Source organism: Perna viridis, chromosome 7 (genome assembly GCF_037379345.1).
Source record: "Perna viridis isolate PV_CMFRI_1.1 ecotype Kerala chromosome 7, ASM3737934v1, whole genome shotgun sequence".
NCBI classification, from domain to species: domain Eukaryota; kingdom Metazoa; phylum Mollusca; class Bivalvia; order Mytilida; family Mytilidae; genus Perna; species Perna viridis.
The window spans coordinates 8,070,320-8,089,488 of record NC_142451.1 but is presented as its reverse complement, the minus strand read 5'-3'; the positions used below and the strand labels follow the sequence as shown (position 1 = coordinate 8,089,488).

The window sequence follows — 19,169 nt, the reverse complement described above, 5'->3', positions numbered from 1 at the left end:
AATTGCTTGGACCAAAAAGGAAACTGCTGCAATCTTGTCATAGCTAGACAAACCAGGTTTCTTCTGCACTTATTGTGTGATCTACAATGATACTACAAAGTAGTAAGTTTTATTTTGTGGTGTAATCAATGTTTATTTGTTAGAATAATCAAGGGAACCAAGGTTATAGCGGTAATCAAAAGAATGTAATCCAGGGACAAAGACCAGACATGGAAAACAGACATACACAACAAAGAACATAAAGTAACTAAAAGTATACATACAAAGTAACAAAAGTAAATGAGCAACTCGGACTCCACTAAAAACAGGGAGCAAGATTCATTCTTTCAAAGTGAAGTATATACTCAAACTTAAGCTAATTTTAAGTTTTGTGGCTCATAGCCTAAATTCTGTTAAAAGTATTTTCATGTAAAAAGGATGTATTTATCGACATACTTTGTCAAAACAATGAAAAAGTGAATTATTTCAACTTCCTTGTACTGATGAGAAACACCTATTGAAACCATTGTAGCCCAGTTCAATGATATGCTGTAAATATATTCTAGTCATAATATTTCCTGGTTTCTCAGAATTTTACTTTTTAAACAATGAATTCATGCTCAATGAGGATTTTTTTTTTTCACATGATCAATGTTTTTTTTAATGCTAAGCCAAATGACTAATACATGTAAAACAAGTACATATCTAGGGGTTAAATATTATAGAAAAACAATATCAATAGTTTCAATGGTATATTTCTTTAAAAAAAATGTTTCCAAAAAGTTTTAAATTGAAAGTGAACAAACTTATATTTTATTAGTGACATTGTAAAACTACATTTATTATGTACCTAATTTTCCTGTGTATAAACAACTGGTGAGGCTAATACCCCATTCACATGTATACACTAACCAGTTGTTTATACACAGGAAAATTTGGTACATTATAAATGTACTTTTACAATGTCACTGATAAAATTTCTGATACCATGGAGAAACCAGCTATCTAATCAAGGGAAAATTTCACAGTGTAGTGAAAAAAGCTATGCTTTCCTCTGGCAATAACAATATGTACACGTGCAATAATTCTTAAAAATAACTTCATATCTATTGATGAATCATGAACTTTTATTGTAAAGTAACTGTTTAAATCTGTAATCAATAGTAACACACTCACAAATTACATGTTTTAGTGAATATTTTGCAAGGATTAGGATTAGTTTTACAAATTCTGTAACTTTTGGAGATTCATAATGATTTAAAAAAAAAAAAAACTTATGTATGTGATGGTGGTTATATGAATAATATTTATGATGTTTGTCAATTTTGTACAGTATGTAAGATGCTTAATCAGTCTACAGAGAAAAAAAGCTTCAACTAATGCATATCACTCTTTAATACATCAAATTTACAGAAAGATAAAACAAGAGGCTCCCAGGAGCCTAAATTGCTCACCTGGATAAATTTGGTCTTTCAATGGCAATAAATTTAACAAGAAGTTGACTAATAATTTTGACTCAAGAAGACTTTGGTAGGTTTATCATAAGGATATTACATGGCCTAACAGATACAAATGAAAATTTGACCACAGATAGATCTCATCACGCAGAACACTTTTACCCTATGTCAAAATTTGGCTTAACCTAGTAGTTTTTGAGATATTTGCGAAAAAACTAGTCTGACCCCAGTGTTCTATTTTCAGTCATGACAGCCATGTTTTTTAAAGGATCAAAAATCTAAACACAGCTTTTGTGCATGATACCTCAAGAATCATCTATGCAAAGTTTCATATAATTCCTCTCAGTAGTTTCAGAGGAGAAGATTTTTGAAAATTTGTTAACGGACGACAACGACTGACGCCAAGTGATGGCAATAGCTCACATGGCCTTCGGCCTGGTGAGCTAAAAACTGAAAGATTTCGAGGCATAACAGATGTTGATTGAAAACTTACACAAGAGTTAAGCAAAACGTAAAAATTATTCAGATGCTAGCCCTATCAACCTCAATGTTGATTACTATCTCATTCATAATGAGTACAGTACTTCATTGATGTCCTTCAAGTAATACACCCTACTGCCTCTTGTGAGATGCCTAAGTTAAAAAAAATTCCACACAATAGTCTTTATGAAGTTTCATGGAATACAGAAGTAACAAGATATTGCACACTACATTAGGCTAAGAATACTTCTACTTAACCATTTCATTCAAATCTGGAAAGGTAAGACAGGATACAAATCTTCATGCAAAAGCAATATACATGTACATGTACGTATGTCCCCCAACTCTGCAAAAGTGTTGAAGTGCAATGCCCAATAAATCCTGTCAAGTTTGTCAAGTCAAAATGGTGGCATAGTATGATTCAGTGCATATGATGACTAACAAACCTTAAAAAGTTTGAACAAAATCTGTTGCACCACAAAGTGTTCCTATAGTGTAGCATGTGAACAAATTCAACAAAGTCCCATGACTCCTATAAAATTTGTTGAATCAGAATGGTGGCACAATTTTATCAACTAAATATGATGAATAAAAATCCTGAAACGTTTACACAAAATCCACTGAGCAGTTTTCAAGGCATTGTGTCCACAATGTGTTCCAATAGTGAAGCATGAGAAAGTCAACTAAGTCCCATAACTCCTGTCATATTTGTCAAATCAAAATGACAACACAATATGATCAACTTGAACTACATACGGTGACAAAAAATCCCACAAAATTTGAACAAAATCTGTTAAGTGGTTTCAGAGGAGTTGCAGCATGGAACAAAAATAGCTCAACACTCCCTCCAATAGAAGTTGAGAAATCTGCTATAGAGAGTGTAACAGACAGGTAGTAGAATAAGGTGATTGTCCATCTGAAATGAGCTGTGGTATAAATATACAGTTGTTATTATACGGGACAGACAGAAAGACTGAAACCACAGTGTTAAATCTACCAATTTTACAGTATGATGGGAGTTACATTTTACGACTATTATCAGTAATGTTCAGACTAACCCTGAAAGAGTAATCAAGGGAACCAAGATTCTACTTAAAATAAAGAATGTAATCCAGGGGCAACGACCAGACATGGAAAACAGACAAACACAATATAGAGTATAAAACAACCCAAATAATAGATATAAAGCAACAAAAGTAAATGAGCAATTCAGACCCCACTAAAAACTTGGAGCAGAATGAAAAGATGGTCCACAGACTTAAATTCTTTCCAGTTTCCTAGTCTATAGAATGTTTTAAAATACAGGGTTGAAGATGTGATTCCCTGGACTGCAATTTCTATAAAAAGTATAAAATACATGTATATCACGGAATCATAATGCAAATTTATATTTCCTCATTATTTGTTTCTTTGTTTCACAAGTCACTGATGTAATTTTACTTCCAAGAGCCTGTCGACATTTCCCTCGGGTATGGTGGCTATTATTTGTACAAAAATCTGGAAAGATAAATGGAAGATTTGTTACTCCTTTACCAGTTGATAAAAAAATTAAAGGTTACTGTCAAATTTTATCAAGTTGTTAATGCAACAATTATATATTTGATTTGGCATTTCTTAAGTTTTATAAAACAAATCTTCCATTTACAGGATTTAATTATTCATGTTCTTAGAGTAAAATCTTGTCTACTAATGTAAAACTAGTCAAAACTTTTTCACTAAAGTTTTATATTCACCAATGTTGTATAATAAACCAGACTGCATCAAAACAGATAATGATTACATCTGTATGTTGCTCAAATCACCATTAAATAAGTAACTAAGAAAAGATTGCAGTGCTCTATGAAAATTTCTGTTTGGCATGAAAAGATACTATCCAAAAAAAAGACTGATATAAGTAGCAGCTTGTCCCCCAGCAGTTGCAAAAAAGATGAAGTGAAAAGGTTAGATAACACATAATATGATCTTAACTTATGGTAACTTACTGTTTTATCAAATTTTAACAAAAGCCCTTGATCAGTTTATGAGTAGTTAAGTAGGATAAATGGACTCAGGTATTTCTATGTCCACTTCCAATTTGAGGCTTAGGAAAACAAACTTTCAAGATGAGAAAGAAAACAAGACTCACTTTGGTATAAATAAATGAGGGAGATGTATGTGTGTGTGCAAGTGTGTGTATGAAATGTGTGTGAAATGGTTACAGGTACATATTCATGTAGATCAAAATGATTAAATGAACATGTAGATCTGTTTTGAATTCCTCTGTCTTGTATATAACTGCCACATGTTATTCTTGATTAAATTTCAATCTTTATTTTTTTTGAGGCATAAAAGGTTTTTTGATAGATATCAGTTATGAAAAATACTTTATACTATATGCATTGCCTAGAGCAATAACTAGAATAGTGGTACATATGTTTATGCAGTAGTCATGATTTTAGTTTTAAATTACATATGCCCTCCCCCCTTTTGGTATTTTCAGTCAATATATATAACTATAAACAAAACAGCGAAAAATAACCACGAGTGAGAGGGAACTTCTTCAAATTAAGACAACACAATTTTTTTTGAGTTACTGTATTATACAAAGATGGACTAACAGACTGTATTATACCAATAACAGCCATATGAAAAAGTCTACAGATGTGACTGGATGGGGAAGTGGTAATTTTATGGTTAGTCATTAGATTTACATGTATAACAGTTAACAGTTTTGTCACCAGCTAATTAAGTGCTAAATAAATCCAGCACAGAAATCCCTGTGAGACAATGAAACCAGTTACCATTATTATAGAAAACACCAAATTCAAATAACATAGCTAAGGTACAAATATGAAGTACATGTTTGTAAAATTCAGATTCACACTGTACTTAATCAGAAAATCATAAAGTTTCCAAACTTTATTGACATACATACAAAACAACAGGGACAAATAAGTCACATTTCTTTATGAAGACATATAAACAGGAATAAAAAAGATTACTCAGGAGAAATATTCTTGAATACATACATGTATGTTGTTTTTTTTATAAGTTGACCCATGTATCAGCAGATATACATCTTTTAACTGTTTAAATTATATAGACCCCTAAATTTTTTTTTCAGTGTTCAGGAATTTAAGCAATAAAACTTAAGGAAGGAATCAATTTTATTAATGCAGGTATAAAGAATATATTCAGAAAAGGGAACACCTTTATAAAGAGGTAAAAATCATTTATGAGGTAGCTTGCCACAAAAGGGTCCACAGCACTGGGTTAGACTTATAAATAAGTTTGTGCAATTGTAACTTTTGTTCAAAGTAAGTCTATACTACTTCCATATTTCAGTGGTTTAAATTTCTTTCATGAATGGAAGGTTCAGGAAGCCTCAAATCAATGGACCATTAAAATAACTGAAGGACCAGGATCATGATAATGTGTAAGAAATTGAGTGTCCTTGACCTTGGACCACCATTAGTTTGAACCACAGAATTTTCATTTCCAAGTCACCATATTGATTATTGTCCCAAGCAAAAAATAACCTAATGCTATGCTACAAAGGATGAAAAAAAAATTGCTTAACTACTTTTCTAATCATAAATACCTTTTAGGTGGACAACATTTTACTACTAAATAACTTTTACCTTTTTATGAGTACTTTGTTTTAAGTTGTTAATTTTTTACTAAGATTTTTTATACATGTAAAATATGCAAATATAAAATAACACTAAAATATCACATAAAATGAATTTCAACATATGTCATAAAAAAGCACAACTGAAATCACTTTTCAAAAAATTTCCCTTCAAGTTGAAAATGTTGAAATTGCTGAAATTTCTTCTTAAGTCTTTCCTTTTCCCTAAAAGTCCGGGCAGTTAGACTACGATAAATAGCATCTCTACATGTGGACTTGTTATGCCTCCCGTTGTACAGACAAAAATCTGGAATATATTAAGCCAAATTTAGTCATTCCTCTTTTAGAAAATTTTGAGAAAAAAAACTTTCAAGAAATGACAACACACCAGCTTTTTCAGTATGTGAGACACAGTTATACTAGTACCAGCAGAACCAAATAATTCAGTACAATTGTATAGAAGTTTAGAACTGTTTGTTTGTCTTATTAATATGTTGTTGATGGAACATCATTTTCTTTATGGCTTTTTGTTTAGCTTGACAGGTTGCAGCAGTGATACTGGTAGCGAGACAGTGCTTGACCTTTCCTTTCGTATGTCGACTTTTAGAAGAACAGAAATCTGGAAAGAGACGAGATCACTTAAGAAAATGTCCTTTGCCTATGGAGGCCAATTTTTTTCTCATTCTACAAGTTTCTGCTGATATACACCGAGATAAAGTATGTCTGGCTTGTCCTCTGGTATGTCTACCATTTTTTGCACAAAAGTCTAAAATGAAAATTAGTTATTTGTAAATAAAAGTTAAAAACTTTTTTTGAAAACATGTAGAGTCCCTAAATTTTTTTCAATTAATTAAAAGGTCTTATTTTTTAAAAACAGAATAGAAAATACCTAACTAATGTACCAACAGATCAAACAGAACAACACATATGTAAATACTGAACTAATGTACCAACAGATCAAACAAACCAACACAAATGTAAATACCTAACTAATGTACCAACAGATCAAACAGAACAACACATATGTAAATACCGAACTAATGTACCAACAGATCAAACATAACAACACATATGTAAATACCGCACTAATGTACCAACAAATCAAACAGAACAACACATATGTAAATACCGCAGTAATGTACCAACAGATCAAACAGAACAACACATATGTAAATACCTAACTAATGTACCAACAGATCAAACAAACCAACACATATGTAAATACCTAACTAATGTACCAACAGATCAAACAAACCAACACATATGTAAAGACCTAACTAATGTACCAACAGATCAAACAGAACAACACAAATGTATAGGAAGAAATAAAACAAGTCAACACTAAAAAAGTCACTCCATTTGAAGTCTTTTTTCCTCCTTTTACAAGTTTTTATGGTGATTCACCAAGAGTTAAATCCTTGCCTGTTCTCTTTAATGTCTACCATATTTTTCACATAAGTTTAATGGAAAAACAGGTTGATCGTTGAATTAGTACAAGTATTCTGTCTGAAGTGCAAAGGAATGTTAACATGGATTTTTCAATTTCTTTAATTTTAAGTTTTTTTTTAACCAAATGCAATTCTAAACTGAAGTATATACACTTCTTCATTGTTACATGTATCAACTATTTGTTCCACACTCTAATGTGAAATGTCAGGCAATGGTTGAGCTGTCACAACTTGTAAGTGTTCTCGCACCTACATTTCTCCACCGATTTGGATGTATACAAAAGTTACTGCCATGAACCTCTGGGATAAGTAAAGAAAAACCAACAATGATCTGCTCAAGTAAGATTTACGTCCCTTGAAAATGATTTAAAATTGTTATTTATTGATCTTTTCTAATCTACAGGAAGTACTAGAAAGATAAAATTAGTTTATGTATGTGTACACACACGAATCAAGACATTTGGACTAGTAATACCCGCTTCATGCAAAAGAAATGTGTCCTCTTTAATTTTACTTGTTTTAACAAAAAAATATTTATCAACTGTAAACAGGGAAGGATAGAATTGGGATATCCTACAACATTTTCAAAGAAAGGATGTGTCACTTAACCAAATAAAACTTCTTCTGGCTTAATTTTCCTTTTATATCCAAACATGTACTTACATATATAATTACACACTGAATTAAGATAACCTTCTATGCTGAATAGCTTAACAAAAAAAATCGAATGGAGAATAAAAAGATATAAGTTACTTCTTAAAAATGTCAAATGTGTTGTTTACTGTTAAGTTTATTTCATACTTATAACAACACTACAATATACTATATTACATGTATGTATTTACTCAGCCAGCTTTCCTATTTCAAAAGATTTTACTTTCATTTACAATTTTTCTGTATTGAACAGAAATGTATATGTACCAGGCATGATTTCCTGGGTCAAGAATAAATGCAGCACTCAAAACATGTATGTCAATATTTAAATTATATTCCTTTAACAATTTCCCTTTCCATTCAACTCAAACTTCCTCATCCTGTCAACAGGTCAAATGACCAATTTTTACTCAATTTGGCATTTTAGCAACTAGTAAACAATACATGTGAATTAATTCTTTTAGGACTTTCAAGTTTGCAGTAATGAATTTGTTGGAGCTTTAGAACTACAAACGTAATGTTTCTAAACTTAGGCATAGCATACCAGTACAGAAGTTAGAAACTAGGTTCATACATAACTCTCCATAATACATATTGTATCCCCTATTTTAGTCAATGCATACTTGATGTATGTAAGGTTATGAAGCAGAAAACATTACAATAAATTTGTACGTTATGCATGTAAATGCACATTAGTAAACTACATGTAGAAGACCACAACTGTTGCAACATTTTCTCTATTAAAAACAGAAAACTTCAAACTGGTAAGAATAATAAGTATATATAAATGTGTCCATACTAAGGACATGGATACCCAATTTAAGTGCATACTGGTTACCAGGATGTGGATGTTGGATGAAACAAAACCTTATTATGCAACAAAGGCAAACCTTCACTTCAAAGTACATACATAATGTCTACTTTACATGTAAATATTTGTACATGTATGAACAGTTTAAAGTTTAATCCTCTTTACAAATATTCTTTGGACTGACAGACTCACATAAAGTACATACTGGTACATGTACAAATTGCATCAAAACTCCAAATGACAGGGGCATTATAATTAAAATTGCTCTAGAATTAAATGTACCATATCAACAATGAAGTAAACAGTTATATAATGTACATAAACATGTTTTACACCATAGAAGTAGTTGTATTACATGTACAATGTACATTATTATTTGAACATAATTGAATGTAACACCATTTTGAAACTGTTGGTCAAAGCACAAAATACAAAAACACTCAATTTCCCAGCAGATCGAATTTTCTCACTACTCAATATAGTCCTGTCATAATCCAAATATCACTATATATGAGTGTATAGCATACATGTAATTCAATTTCAGAAGTAACATCCTTTCTGATTGGATAAAAAATTTCATCCATCATCTCATAGACCAAATTTTTTAATACAGGGTATCAAATGGGGCATTAAATTACAACCCCATGTTGCAAAAAAAGTTAAAATGACAATAACTTTTATTTCAATGATTTGATTAGATGGAAACTCAAACTTGATCAGTATTTTATGATATCAATAACAATACAAAGTTTGATAAAGTTCCTGCAATTTCATTTAAAGTAATTGTCTGGAAACTGTTGACTGACACATAACTTATAGGAGTATATCACATAATTAATTGTTACTTTGTGTGGCAGGTTATAATAATCAAAGTGATGTAAGCACTGAAGGTTCTTGATTCTAGTGAAAATTGTAGGCTGAACAAACTTTCAAAGATAACATTACATGTATGTATAATAAAACTATAATCATAAATTTGTGTTTCCCATTTTATTTAGAACTGTTTCTTCCTAATATGTAGAGACTGAAAGTCAACCTTTACAACTGATTTCTGAAGTATAAACTGCAATCAATAGTTAAACAGTATCCAACTTCACATATATTAACAAATTTTGTTCAATTTCACCAATGTCCAAAAGTTGATGTCTGAAATATCATAAGGAGGGCAGATATTGGTGGCAAATCTAAGACAGATCGAATGATAGATGGACAAGGTGATTTTAGTATACATGATGTACCAATGATACTGGAATTTAATTATCGATCACAGGTGATATTGTGAGCTACATGTACTGTCTGCTAACCCATAAATAACAAAGTTTGTACCTTCGAGTGTCATACATGTACATGTACATGTAAGTACCACCCACTTGCTGAAAGAAGGTACATGAACATGTATAAAGTAAATTTCTGGTAGGTAAAAAATTCCTGTAAGCGAAAATTGCTACTTCTTTGGTAAAGTGGCACCAAAAAAGGTGAAACCAAAGGTTTGCAGAAAGCCACATTTAGGACAAATGTTACCAGTGGGAAGATGGATAACAAACAAGTAAATGGAGCATCATTCTAAGGCTATATTAATGGTTAACATGTAACATGTACTGTAGAACTGGCATTTCATAAACTTATAAACAAATCATTAGTCTTTTAATTTAACAAGTAAGGGGTCACATGATGTAAACTGCTTTAATATAAACGGCCTCATCCTCCATGACAAGTGTACCATGCTGAGATTAAACAACCTAAGTCTTTTTTATCAAAGTTTAATTTCATCCATAAAGAGATAGTTTTTCATGGTTTGAAACCACAAAAACAAGTAATCCATGAGTAAAATAAAACCACAGTACATGTATCACAAAAAGTAAATCAGGCATATACTTATTCTTGTAATTTTGCCTCCCCTTCATAAAATCCTTGATCCACCCCTGGCATACCGTCTGTACATTGTAAGTATCAAGAAGTATTAAACCAAGGTACATGTACCACAAGTGATGGTATGCTGTACATGTATTACAAGTGTGTACCATGTGTGCTTTGATCTGGTGGTATACATTTTTTCAATTCTCCTTGTACTCTGTACAAGTAAAGTGTTCCACATTCATTCATATACATGTACATACATGACATACATGTATTTGTAAATTAATCTTCCAAATAAACTGAGAAGGCATGAATTAATAACTCTAGTTGATGGATGGCAATTTAAGCAATCTCTAATTTTAAATCTAGTAAGGGCTAGTCAAGCAAAATAATATACCCAAGTACTAAAGTAGGAGTATAGTTCTTACAAATGTACATCAACAATCATGAACAAGAAGTTACACGCTACATTGTACATTGAACATGCATGCTGTGCTAAGAATACCCCCACTCAACCTGGGAAAGAGAGACACAAATTCGATCGGTAAACAGGAAGTAGGTGAGCGAGGAACCTGAAAAGGGGAGACACTATAAAGGTCATCATGCAAAAGCGATATACCTAATATCTAAGCATTCCCCAATTAGAAGCTGAGAAATATGTTAATAAAAGTGATTGCAATATACATGTACATGTAGTATAGGGGGTTTAATTATATAGAAACTTGTTAATTTCAACTATCTATAGATCATATACTTTTTGCTTGATTAGCCCTTAATTTGTATTTATAAACACAGACTGTTTCCTCTTAATTTATAAAGAATCCAAACTTTTTTCGGTTCTAGAATTTTAAAACATGTATGTACTTTATTCAGAGATTTTATTTCAAGGTCAAAGAAGAATACAAAAGAAGGAATAAAAACAGTAAAGTCATAAAATAATAATGATTTTAGCTTTAATGTTTAAGAAAATTATGCTTATAAATGATTAGACTAAAATTTACTTTTTTCATTTATTTTTCCAAATACAAAATGACTTCTATAACGTGCTTAGGTTCTTTTTATCAAAAGGAAACAGTCGAAACACTGGATAACATATACTGGGAAGTCACTGTGAACTTACGTGAAAATAAACATGAAATTGCATGAATTATCATGCTTGCCCCTAACTCTTACAAAAACAGGACATTTATATCCTATAACAACCTAAATTGCTTACATGTATAAGCCATATATCACTTTTAAAATAAATCCATCCAATGGCAGCTAAGATTATGATGAGAAAGTTTTTTTCTTATCATTCCATATAGTGAAAGGCAACATCCCATGAAACAGGAAGTTGATATCAGACATACTGACATCAACTAGAATTGCTTTAAACATATGCCCCATTAATCTTAACCACATACCGAATTTGAATTTAATCCATCCATTGGGAGCCAAGATAATTGTGATAAATTCAGACAGGCAAACTAATGGATGGACAAGGTGACTCCAATATAATGAACATACTACCCACTTTCTGAGCAGGGGTATAATAAAATCATATTTAAAATATTAGTAAGATTTGGAATGACCCCTTTGCAGTACAAATGTCATCTGACCCTTCTGCAGTACAAATGTTATCCAGTGTCTTAGAAGTTAGATGTTAAAAAAAAATCATACTCTACCTAATATTGCCTCAATGATCTGTTGATTTAAGATTTTCTTTCCTCTTCCAGTTTTAGAAAGTGTAGCACCAACTAAGTCTTTTCTTGACCAGAACACATTTAGAAGATATCTGGCCATTTTTTCACCACTATATGTTCCAGTGTCCCTTTCTGTTCCAACTTTAAATGCTTGTGATATTGTTTTATCATAGACATAGACTCCGCTGCCAGCAACCAGCTCAACCATCTAAAAGAGATGACAGTATACATTAAGTCATGTTAAAGAGAATCTAATGTTTCCTACAGAAAGTTTGGGAAGGAAGTGTGAAGGTGACCTGCCTCTTTTATGGGTTTTAAATGTGCCCTACCTTTTTCTTGTAAATTTTCCTTAAATTGGCCATGGTACAAGCTCTTGAATCCTTCAAGTTAGGGCTTGCACAGACAAAACAGACACATCTTTTTTTACAATTAAATAGCACACCACATACAGATTGAAATCACCACCACATGTAAAAAGAGCACAATCTAAATGACTGTACATACATGTACACCCTGCACAAAAGTGTATCAATGCTCCAGAACAAGACCTGCACTAAACAGAGAGAAGAGAAGAAGAAACAGATGTTAATGCCTGCATCAGGTGTCTTCAAATTTGCAGCTAAGATGCTAGAGTGCCCTTTCTAAATTAATATTACCCAGCCATTTTCAAAAGTGGCAGGGAACACTAGTACTACTCCCTATATTTTCGAATATAGTGTATAAGTCAGGCCAGCCCTTTTATAAAAAGAATTAGCCAAAAACTTGTAAGAAAAAATAATTTCAAAAAAAGAGGGTTTGAGATGAGTATGAAAAATAACACATTGACAGTGAACACTTAAATGTATATGAATGGCTGGTCTTTTAAAACATTTTTCTGGTATTTAAAGGTTTCAGTTTAGATACGTTTCAAAAGTACAAATATTAAGCTTCAAAATATGAAGTAAGTACAGCTAGTAAATTTTACAAAAATAAGTTGATGAGAATTTCACAGAATATAACAGAATAGAAATGGTAAATATGTCAGAGACAGCAACCCCAGTGGGATGAAAAATGTCAGCTCAATGCCAGCCATTGGTCTTCACTGAAGAACAAGGAAAGCTTTACACCACAGGGCAAGCTGCAGCTGGCCCTATACAACATTATACACAGGTACAGCAAAATACATGTAGTTGCCCTTTAAACTCAATCAATATAACCAGTGTGGGAAACCACCACTCGCCAGCTCGCCAATACCAGTAGATGTGTAATTTGGCGAGTTCTCATTAGCTTACACTCATCAATTTGGCGACCTTGATATGATTGGCGAGTTCCAAGGAAAGTTAACCAGCCAAAAGGTTATTTAAACATTCTTTAACATCATACATTAAAAATATGTTCCCTACATTTTAAGAAGTTTAGCTTGAATATGTCAAGTGAATTTTGGCATTATATGCACAATTTCATTGACTTGTTAACCATTGTTTACGATATGCCATTTTAATTTCCGGTAAACCGGATGTGCCAAAACCTACGCGACAGTCCCGATCTCGTATTAGTATTCAACCGAAACTATCTTGGTAATTTATATGTTACCTTGCAAATTAGTTGTTTATTGTCAAAATAAAAATGAGAAAGAAACAAATGACAAACATTTTCTTGTTTCATAATGATGAAACTGTTGAAATATAATTTTATTTTTAAAATATCTGTTCAGAAATGGAGTACTTATTTTGTTACTGTAAAGTAAATGAAAAAATTCAATGGGAGGAATATTCAAAAATGGTAAAGTTTCTGATAAATTTAAAAACAAATGAAAAGATAGTTGAAGAACGAAAAAGAAAGGCAGAAGATAGTCAAATCCAAGAGAAAACAGATGATAGTACAGACAAAAAACAAAAAAAAATTGGCTAGTTGAATTTCTATTTGGCTAGCAAGATCAATATTCTACTAGCTAGAATGGCAAGTTTCCCACACTGTAACTAGATGTTTACATTAACTAACTTTAACTTTGAAAATGATCAACCAAACAATGAACATGTTCATGTACCAGTAAAGGAATACCTGGTAAGCTTTAGCAGTCTGTGGGTCTACCAGTCCTGGTCTAGGGATACCAGTATCATCTAATGGACCAAGCAATGAATCTGGTAAAGTCTGGGACTGTGAATTGTTAGCACTGGTGTCTAATGCTTGGGTTGACAAAGAGGCTATAATTAAAGATAGATTTGTAATCTACATGTAACTATGTATTTAAAAATAAAACTTTGATGTTATCAGTCAGATATTACACTTCAATGGCAAAAGGCAATTTTCCATTTCTATTTTGGAATTTACAAATGTACCACCCATGTCGTATGAGCTTGAATATTTTGTATGAACTTCTGGAGAACTACTTTTTGAAGTTTCCATTTCTCCACAAAAGCTGATAATATAGCCCCTTTCAAAATTCCATTCAATCAACTGATGTCAATAAAATAGTAGAAACTTAATTCAATACAACAGCTTAACAGGTTTTTTTTTCTTCTCTACATGAAGAGCATAAAAGAATGTGGTATTTTTCAACTTAGTTCTTTGTAAAATATATAAGAAATACTAGAAAAATAAGTATAGCTTGTACATGTAAACACGCTATTGACGAAAAATGTCTGTGTAACAAATGAAATAGAATGCATATGTTAAATTTACAGATGTTCATAGTAATGGATAAAAGGGGTCCTACACCATTAAGCACATTTCAGCTGAAAATACAAATCATGTATAATGTACCCTTTCATAATCAGAAATTCTCATTAAGAATATAAAAGAATGGCTCAGTGAAATACTGATTGCATCAATAGAAAATTACCTATTCTAAAAACTTTTAAACCTAATCAATGTGTGTTCAGGTGTTTTACTTTTTGGACTAAGGAAGATAAGTCATTTTATTCTAATTTGGCACTTATGTCTGTTCTTTTTGTACTTCATTATCATTTTAAAGAAAACAAAATGGGTAATTTAATTCAATTCAGTTAACAAAATTCTTTATTATACTTCAGTATTTATTTTCAATAATCAAGTGTAACAATTTAACTGGTTCCTCCAAAAATACCTTGATTGTTCTGTTGCTAAGGGCAACAGTTTTTCCCCTCAAATTTTTATTGACTTGGGAAAGTTCAGATGTTCTCAGGGTAAATTCTTGAGCAGCATTAAAATCTTATACTGCATGCTCAGATAAAGATAAACAATCACGACCATGCAAAAATTTAGTCGTGGATTATGAGGGCATCATTATAGTTCAGTACAATAAAACATTTCTCGACTGTTCATTCATGAAACAGTAATTTGTTACCCCTTGATACCAACTGTTACATGTACCTTCCACGATGCCTCAGGTAATAGTAGATACCTATGTGTAATAAATTTAATGTTCCCCTCATGAGCATTCAATAAATTTGTAATGTTGAGAATTGGTAATTTTACTTACACGAGTTAAATGAATCACCAGCAGCAGAAACTGAAGAAACATTTTGAGCATCTGTCTCCATTTTGATTTCTGTGGAACTAGAATTTGACACCGCTGAGCTCTGTGAAGCTGACAAGTCTCTACTTATATTATCAATATTTGCATGTAATGCTACTGGTACTGCATGGCCATCTCCCATTGATGAGAATGTGTTTGGGGAGATAGACATTCCAGGAAAAACATTAGGAGATGCACCTTGAATGTTTGAACTAGTGTCTTGCAAACTTGTTTGTATCTGAGGAATACTGCCTTTGGAATGTTGCTCAACAGGAGGTCCTGACACAGACTGAACTGTTTGTGATATTAATTCATCTAAAGCTTGCGTATTTATACTTGTTGACATAGAAAATGCTGTTGAACTGACTGGTGGTGCTCCCAAAGCAAAGGATGCAGAACTTGCTGGTGGTGCTCCTAAAGTGTAGGAGGATGATGGAGCAGAAGACTGTCTATTATAACTGGATGAAAAGGTTGGTGTTAGAGATGTGGTGGTAGAGGTATAAATGGCTGTGCCCATTGACAGAGCTTGTCGGTTCTTGGCTTTCTGAAGTAATTGGCCAGCTTTTCTGACCATTGGAGTACTTGTTCTGCCTATTTCTGGGCGGTAAGATGAAAACATTTTTTCACTAGGTGAAGAGCCATCTATTTCGATTATTTCTGGTTTATTTTTCATTTGTGTAGCACCTGTTGACAAATTGCGCTGTTTTGGTGCAGTATGACCAAGTCCCTTTCTAAAATTTGATCCTATTGCACTTCCTTGACTAGTATTCTGTCTAGGAACATTGCCTCTCATTTGCCCACCTTGCAGTTCACCATGAGACAAGTCAATAATACCAACTTCTCCTCGAATATTATCAGAATCATCCATAGCATTCTGGTGAGATGTGTTTTGATTTGATCTGTTCTGTTGATGAACTGGTGGAGAGGCATGGATTTCTGAGTAATATTGACCTACATCTCGCACTGAAGATTTTGATGTATGGCAAGTTCTACAGGGAGCTGGCGCTGGGGCAACCTCAGCATCAAGCCTCTCTTCCTGTAACCATTTTGGTTTGGTTTTGATATTATGATCTATAGGTGAATTAAAATTTACAAAGAAATGTTAGCAAATGAAAATAAACTAACCAAAACATACAATACAGTATTCAAAAGATCAAAAATGACAAATATTGAAAATGGAATAAAAATTGATGTCTGGCACTACCTACAATGGCATGTTGCATTTTGTTTTACATGTACAGATATAGCCAAATACATGTTGCTACATTATTTCATTAATTAATCAAAAGAAGCCCACTAAGCTATCAATACTGTTTTAATACAATTTACAGTGTAAAAATGTACATGTACTATCTTCAATTGACTAACTTTCAAAGGGGCTACTTTCAATGCCATCGAAGAATTATTTTTCTTTTCAATCAAGTCCAATTAACTTTCCATGATACCTACATATTTCAGGCTTAACAAAGCAATGTAATATCATGTATATAAGATATCTGTAATTACATGTACCAATAACCCACTGAATGCTTTTTTGCCAGTTTTTATCATAGAATACAATGTAGTTTATGTATGTACATTTACTTGTACTCTGCTTATCAACAATATTTGTATTTTGGGCTCCATACTCTTAAAATTTAGAGTGGGTACAAAAATATATATGTATATGTAGGTAGGCAGGTATAACTTCCTCTCTATTCAGATATCTTTGCCTAAATATCATACATGTACCTCAAAAAATGAGATCTACAAAAATTTAATATACATGTACATGTACAGTACCTGACCCAATCTGTGGAACTAAAATTGCAATCGGTCATCGATCACTGAACAGTTTCTGATCAGTCATACATGTAGATCCAAAAAACCGGAGATTGCATCCCATGACCACAGAGCAGTCAATATATTTTACGTATTCTGTTGTTTCATTTGTCAATTTTTACACATATTTACAAAACATAATATATTTATTTAAACACCAACTAATTACTTTTATTTAACATTTGTTTTATTTTATACAAAATACAATATGTGGAATTAATGTCCTAAATTTAAGATAAATTTAACACGGTAGTGTATTGATTTGTTTCAATGGAAATTCTTAAAATTTACATGAACCAATCATTTGTCATTTTTCAAAGAAAACTGATTGATCACCGGCCATTGGTTATCAATTCATCAGAGATTAATCAGTCGATCCATCAAATAGTTACACAGATCAGTTAAGGGACTGTATCATTACAATCCACAAAGGCTATTTTTATTTCATTATTTCTAGTTACATGTACATACATTTTTGTATACATGTATGTTATAGTGATTTATATGATTAAAAATATACTTGTACCTAGTATCATATAGCCTTTGGTTTTAAACTCAGACAACTTTAAGTCTAGCCACATTACAAACTGTGTTAATGTCCATGGCTCAGCCTCCTTTACTAAGAACGAGAAGTCCTCTTTTATCTTGAACAAGTCAATCATTTTCTATTGTTCTTTCTTCAGACCTACAAAAGAGAGTTTATATGTTCAAAGAATTATGTACTGAAAATCAGGCTTAAATTGGGACTGAAGGTTAAAGTGTAACATGATATATATTTTGTACTATTACTATTGAAATGAAAAGAAATACATCCATTGAGAGAGAATAGTTTCTTTGAGGAACATTATACAAAAATGTACTATTTGAGGTACAGCTGTGAATTGAAAACTCTGCAAATGTGAAGTGATTGCAGATGCAGTGTGCTTCAATATAGATGAATATGACCTACTGTATTCTTGTTTTTATACCAACCACACAAAGTGGTCAGGTGTTATATGATACCCTCCAAAAATATCATAGTTGGGTTAACTGTCCATCATCTGGAAACCATCTGTTTGGGTGAATTTAAGTAACATTTCGAACATGTACATATATCTTTTCTTTTTTGGGTATTATGAAATCTAGATTATTTAATGCCACAGTAGATTAACTGAAAAGTTAATGTTTGATACATTGTACATGTACATTTGTACCTTCTAACTTATTGATACATGTATTTCCAATGAGATGTTTCCATGTGCTGTGCTTTTTTTGTACATGTACATGTACTACCACAGCAGCAATTATACAAATATTTTACCAAATTCAAGTACATTGTACACTTCCCACTGAAATTTATTTGTTGGAGTGACTAATTAATCATTAAATGGATTAATTGAATATCCCTAACAGCAATCCATGTCAAAACCATCTTTGATTGGTTTTAGGGTACATGTAGGAAAGTTTTTTTTTTTTTTAAATTTAGATTTGCAGGCAGTGAAACCTACCAGTTTTGCTGTCCCTATTATCACACAGCTGAATACATGTACTGAACTTGAAGCTATGGCCATGTTGTTTCACTTTATATTATGAATTTTGTACCTCCATATCAGAGAGCAAAGCATTTCAACTAAAAAATTGATAACCGAAATGCCATAAGTCCATATACATATATATATTATACATGTGTATTTGAATTTATTTTTTAACTTACACATGTATTTTAGTTTCTTGACTTACAATGTACATACACTACCATCAACCTAAATTTTAATTCCTCAACTATTCACAGTGGAGTCATTAAATTAAAAAAACTGAGATACAAAATGGAAAATTGCTTCATTACATTGAATTTGACTGTATTGACGACTTTCACATTCACCATATATTTTGCATCGAATCTGGTGGAAACT

The 19,169-nt window shown here is 32.0% G+C and overlaps 1 protein-coding gene across 15 annotated transcripts in view; it reads right to left on the bottom strand.

The window, feature by feature from the left end:
- LOC148611170 (uncharacterized) overlaps positions 1-19,169 on the bottom strand; it is a 49,340-nt gene that overhangs the window by 18,201 nt on the left and 11,970 nt on the right. For 11 of the 15 annotated variants that reach the window (XM_088591409.1, XM_088591405.1, XM_088591411.1 and 8 more), the window contains exons 2-5: positions 17,804-17,962; positions 15,421-16,527; positions 14,022-14,164; positions 11,964-12,189 (exon numbers count right to left, since the gene is read on the bottom strand). In XM_088591409.1, coding sequence (XP_088447535.1) covers positions 11,964-12,189; positions 14,022-14,164; positions 15,421-16,527; positions 17,804-17,939 — 1,612 coding nt within the window. In that variant the 5' untranslated portion in view covers positions 17,940-17,962. The other 4 variants (XM_088591417.1, XM_088591406.1, XM_088591407.1 and 1 more) reach the window with 4 other exon arrangements.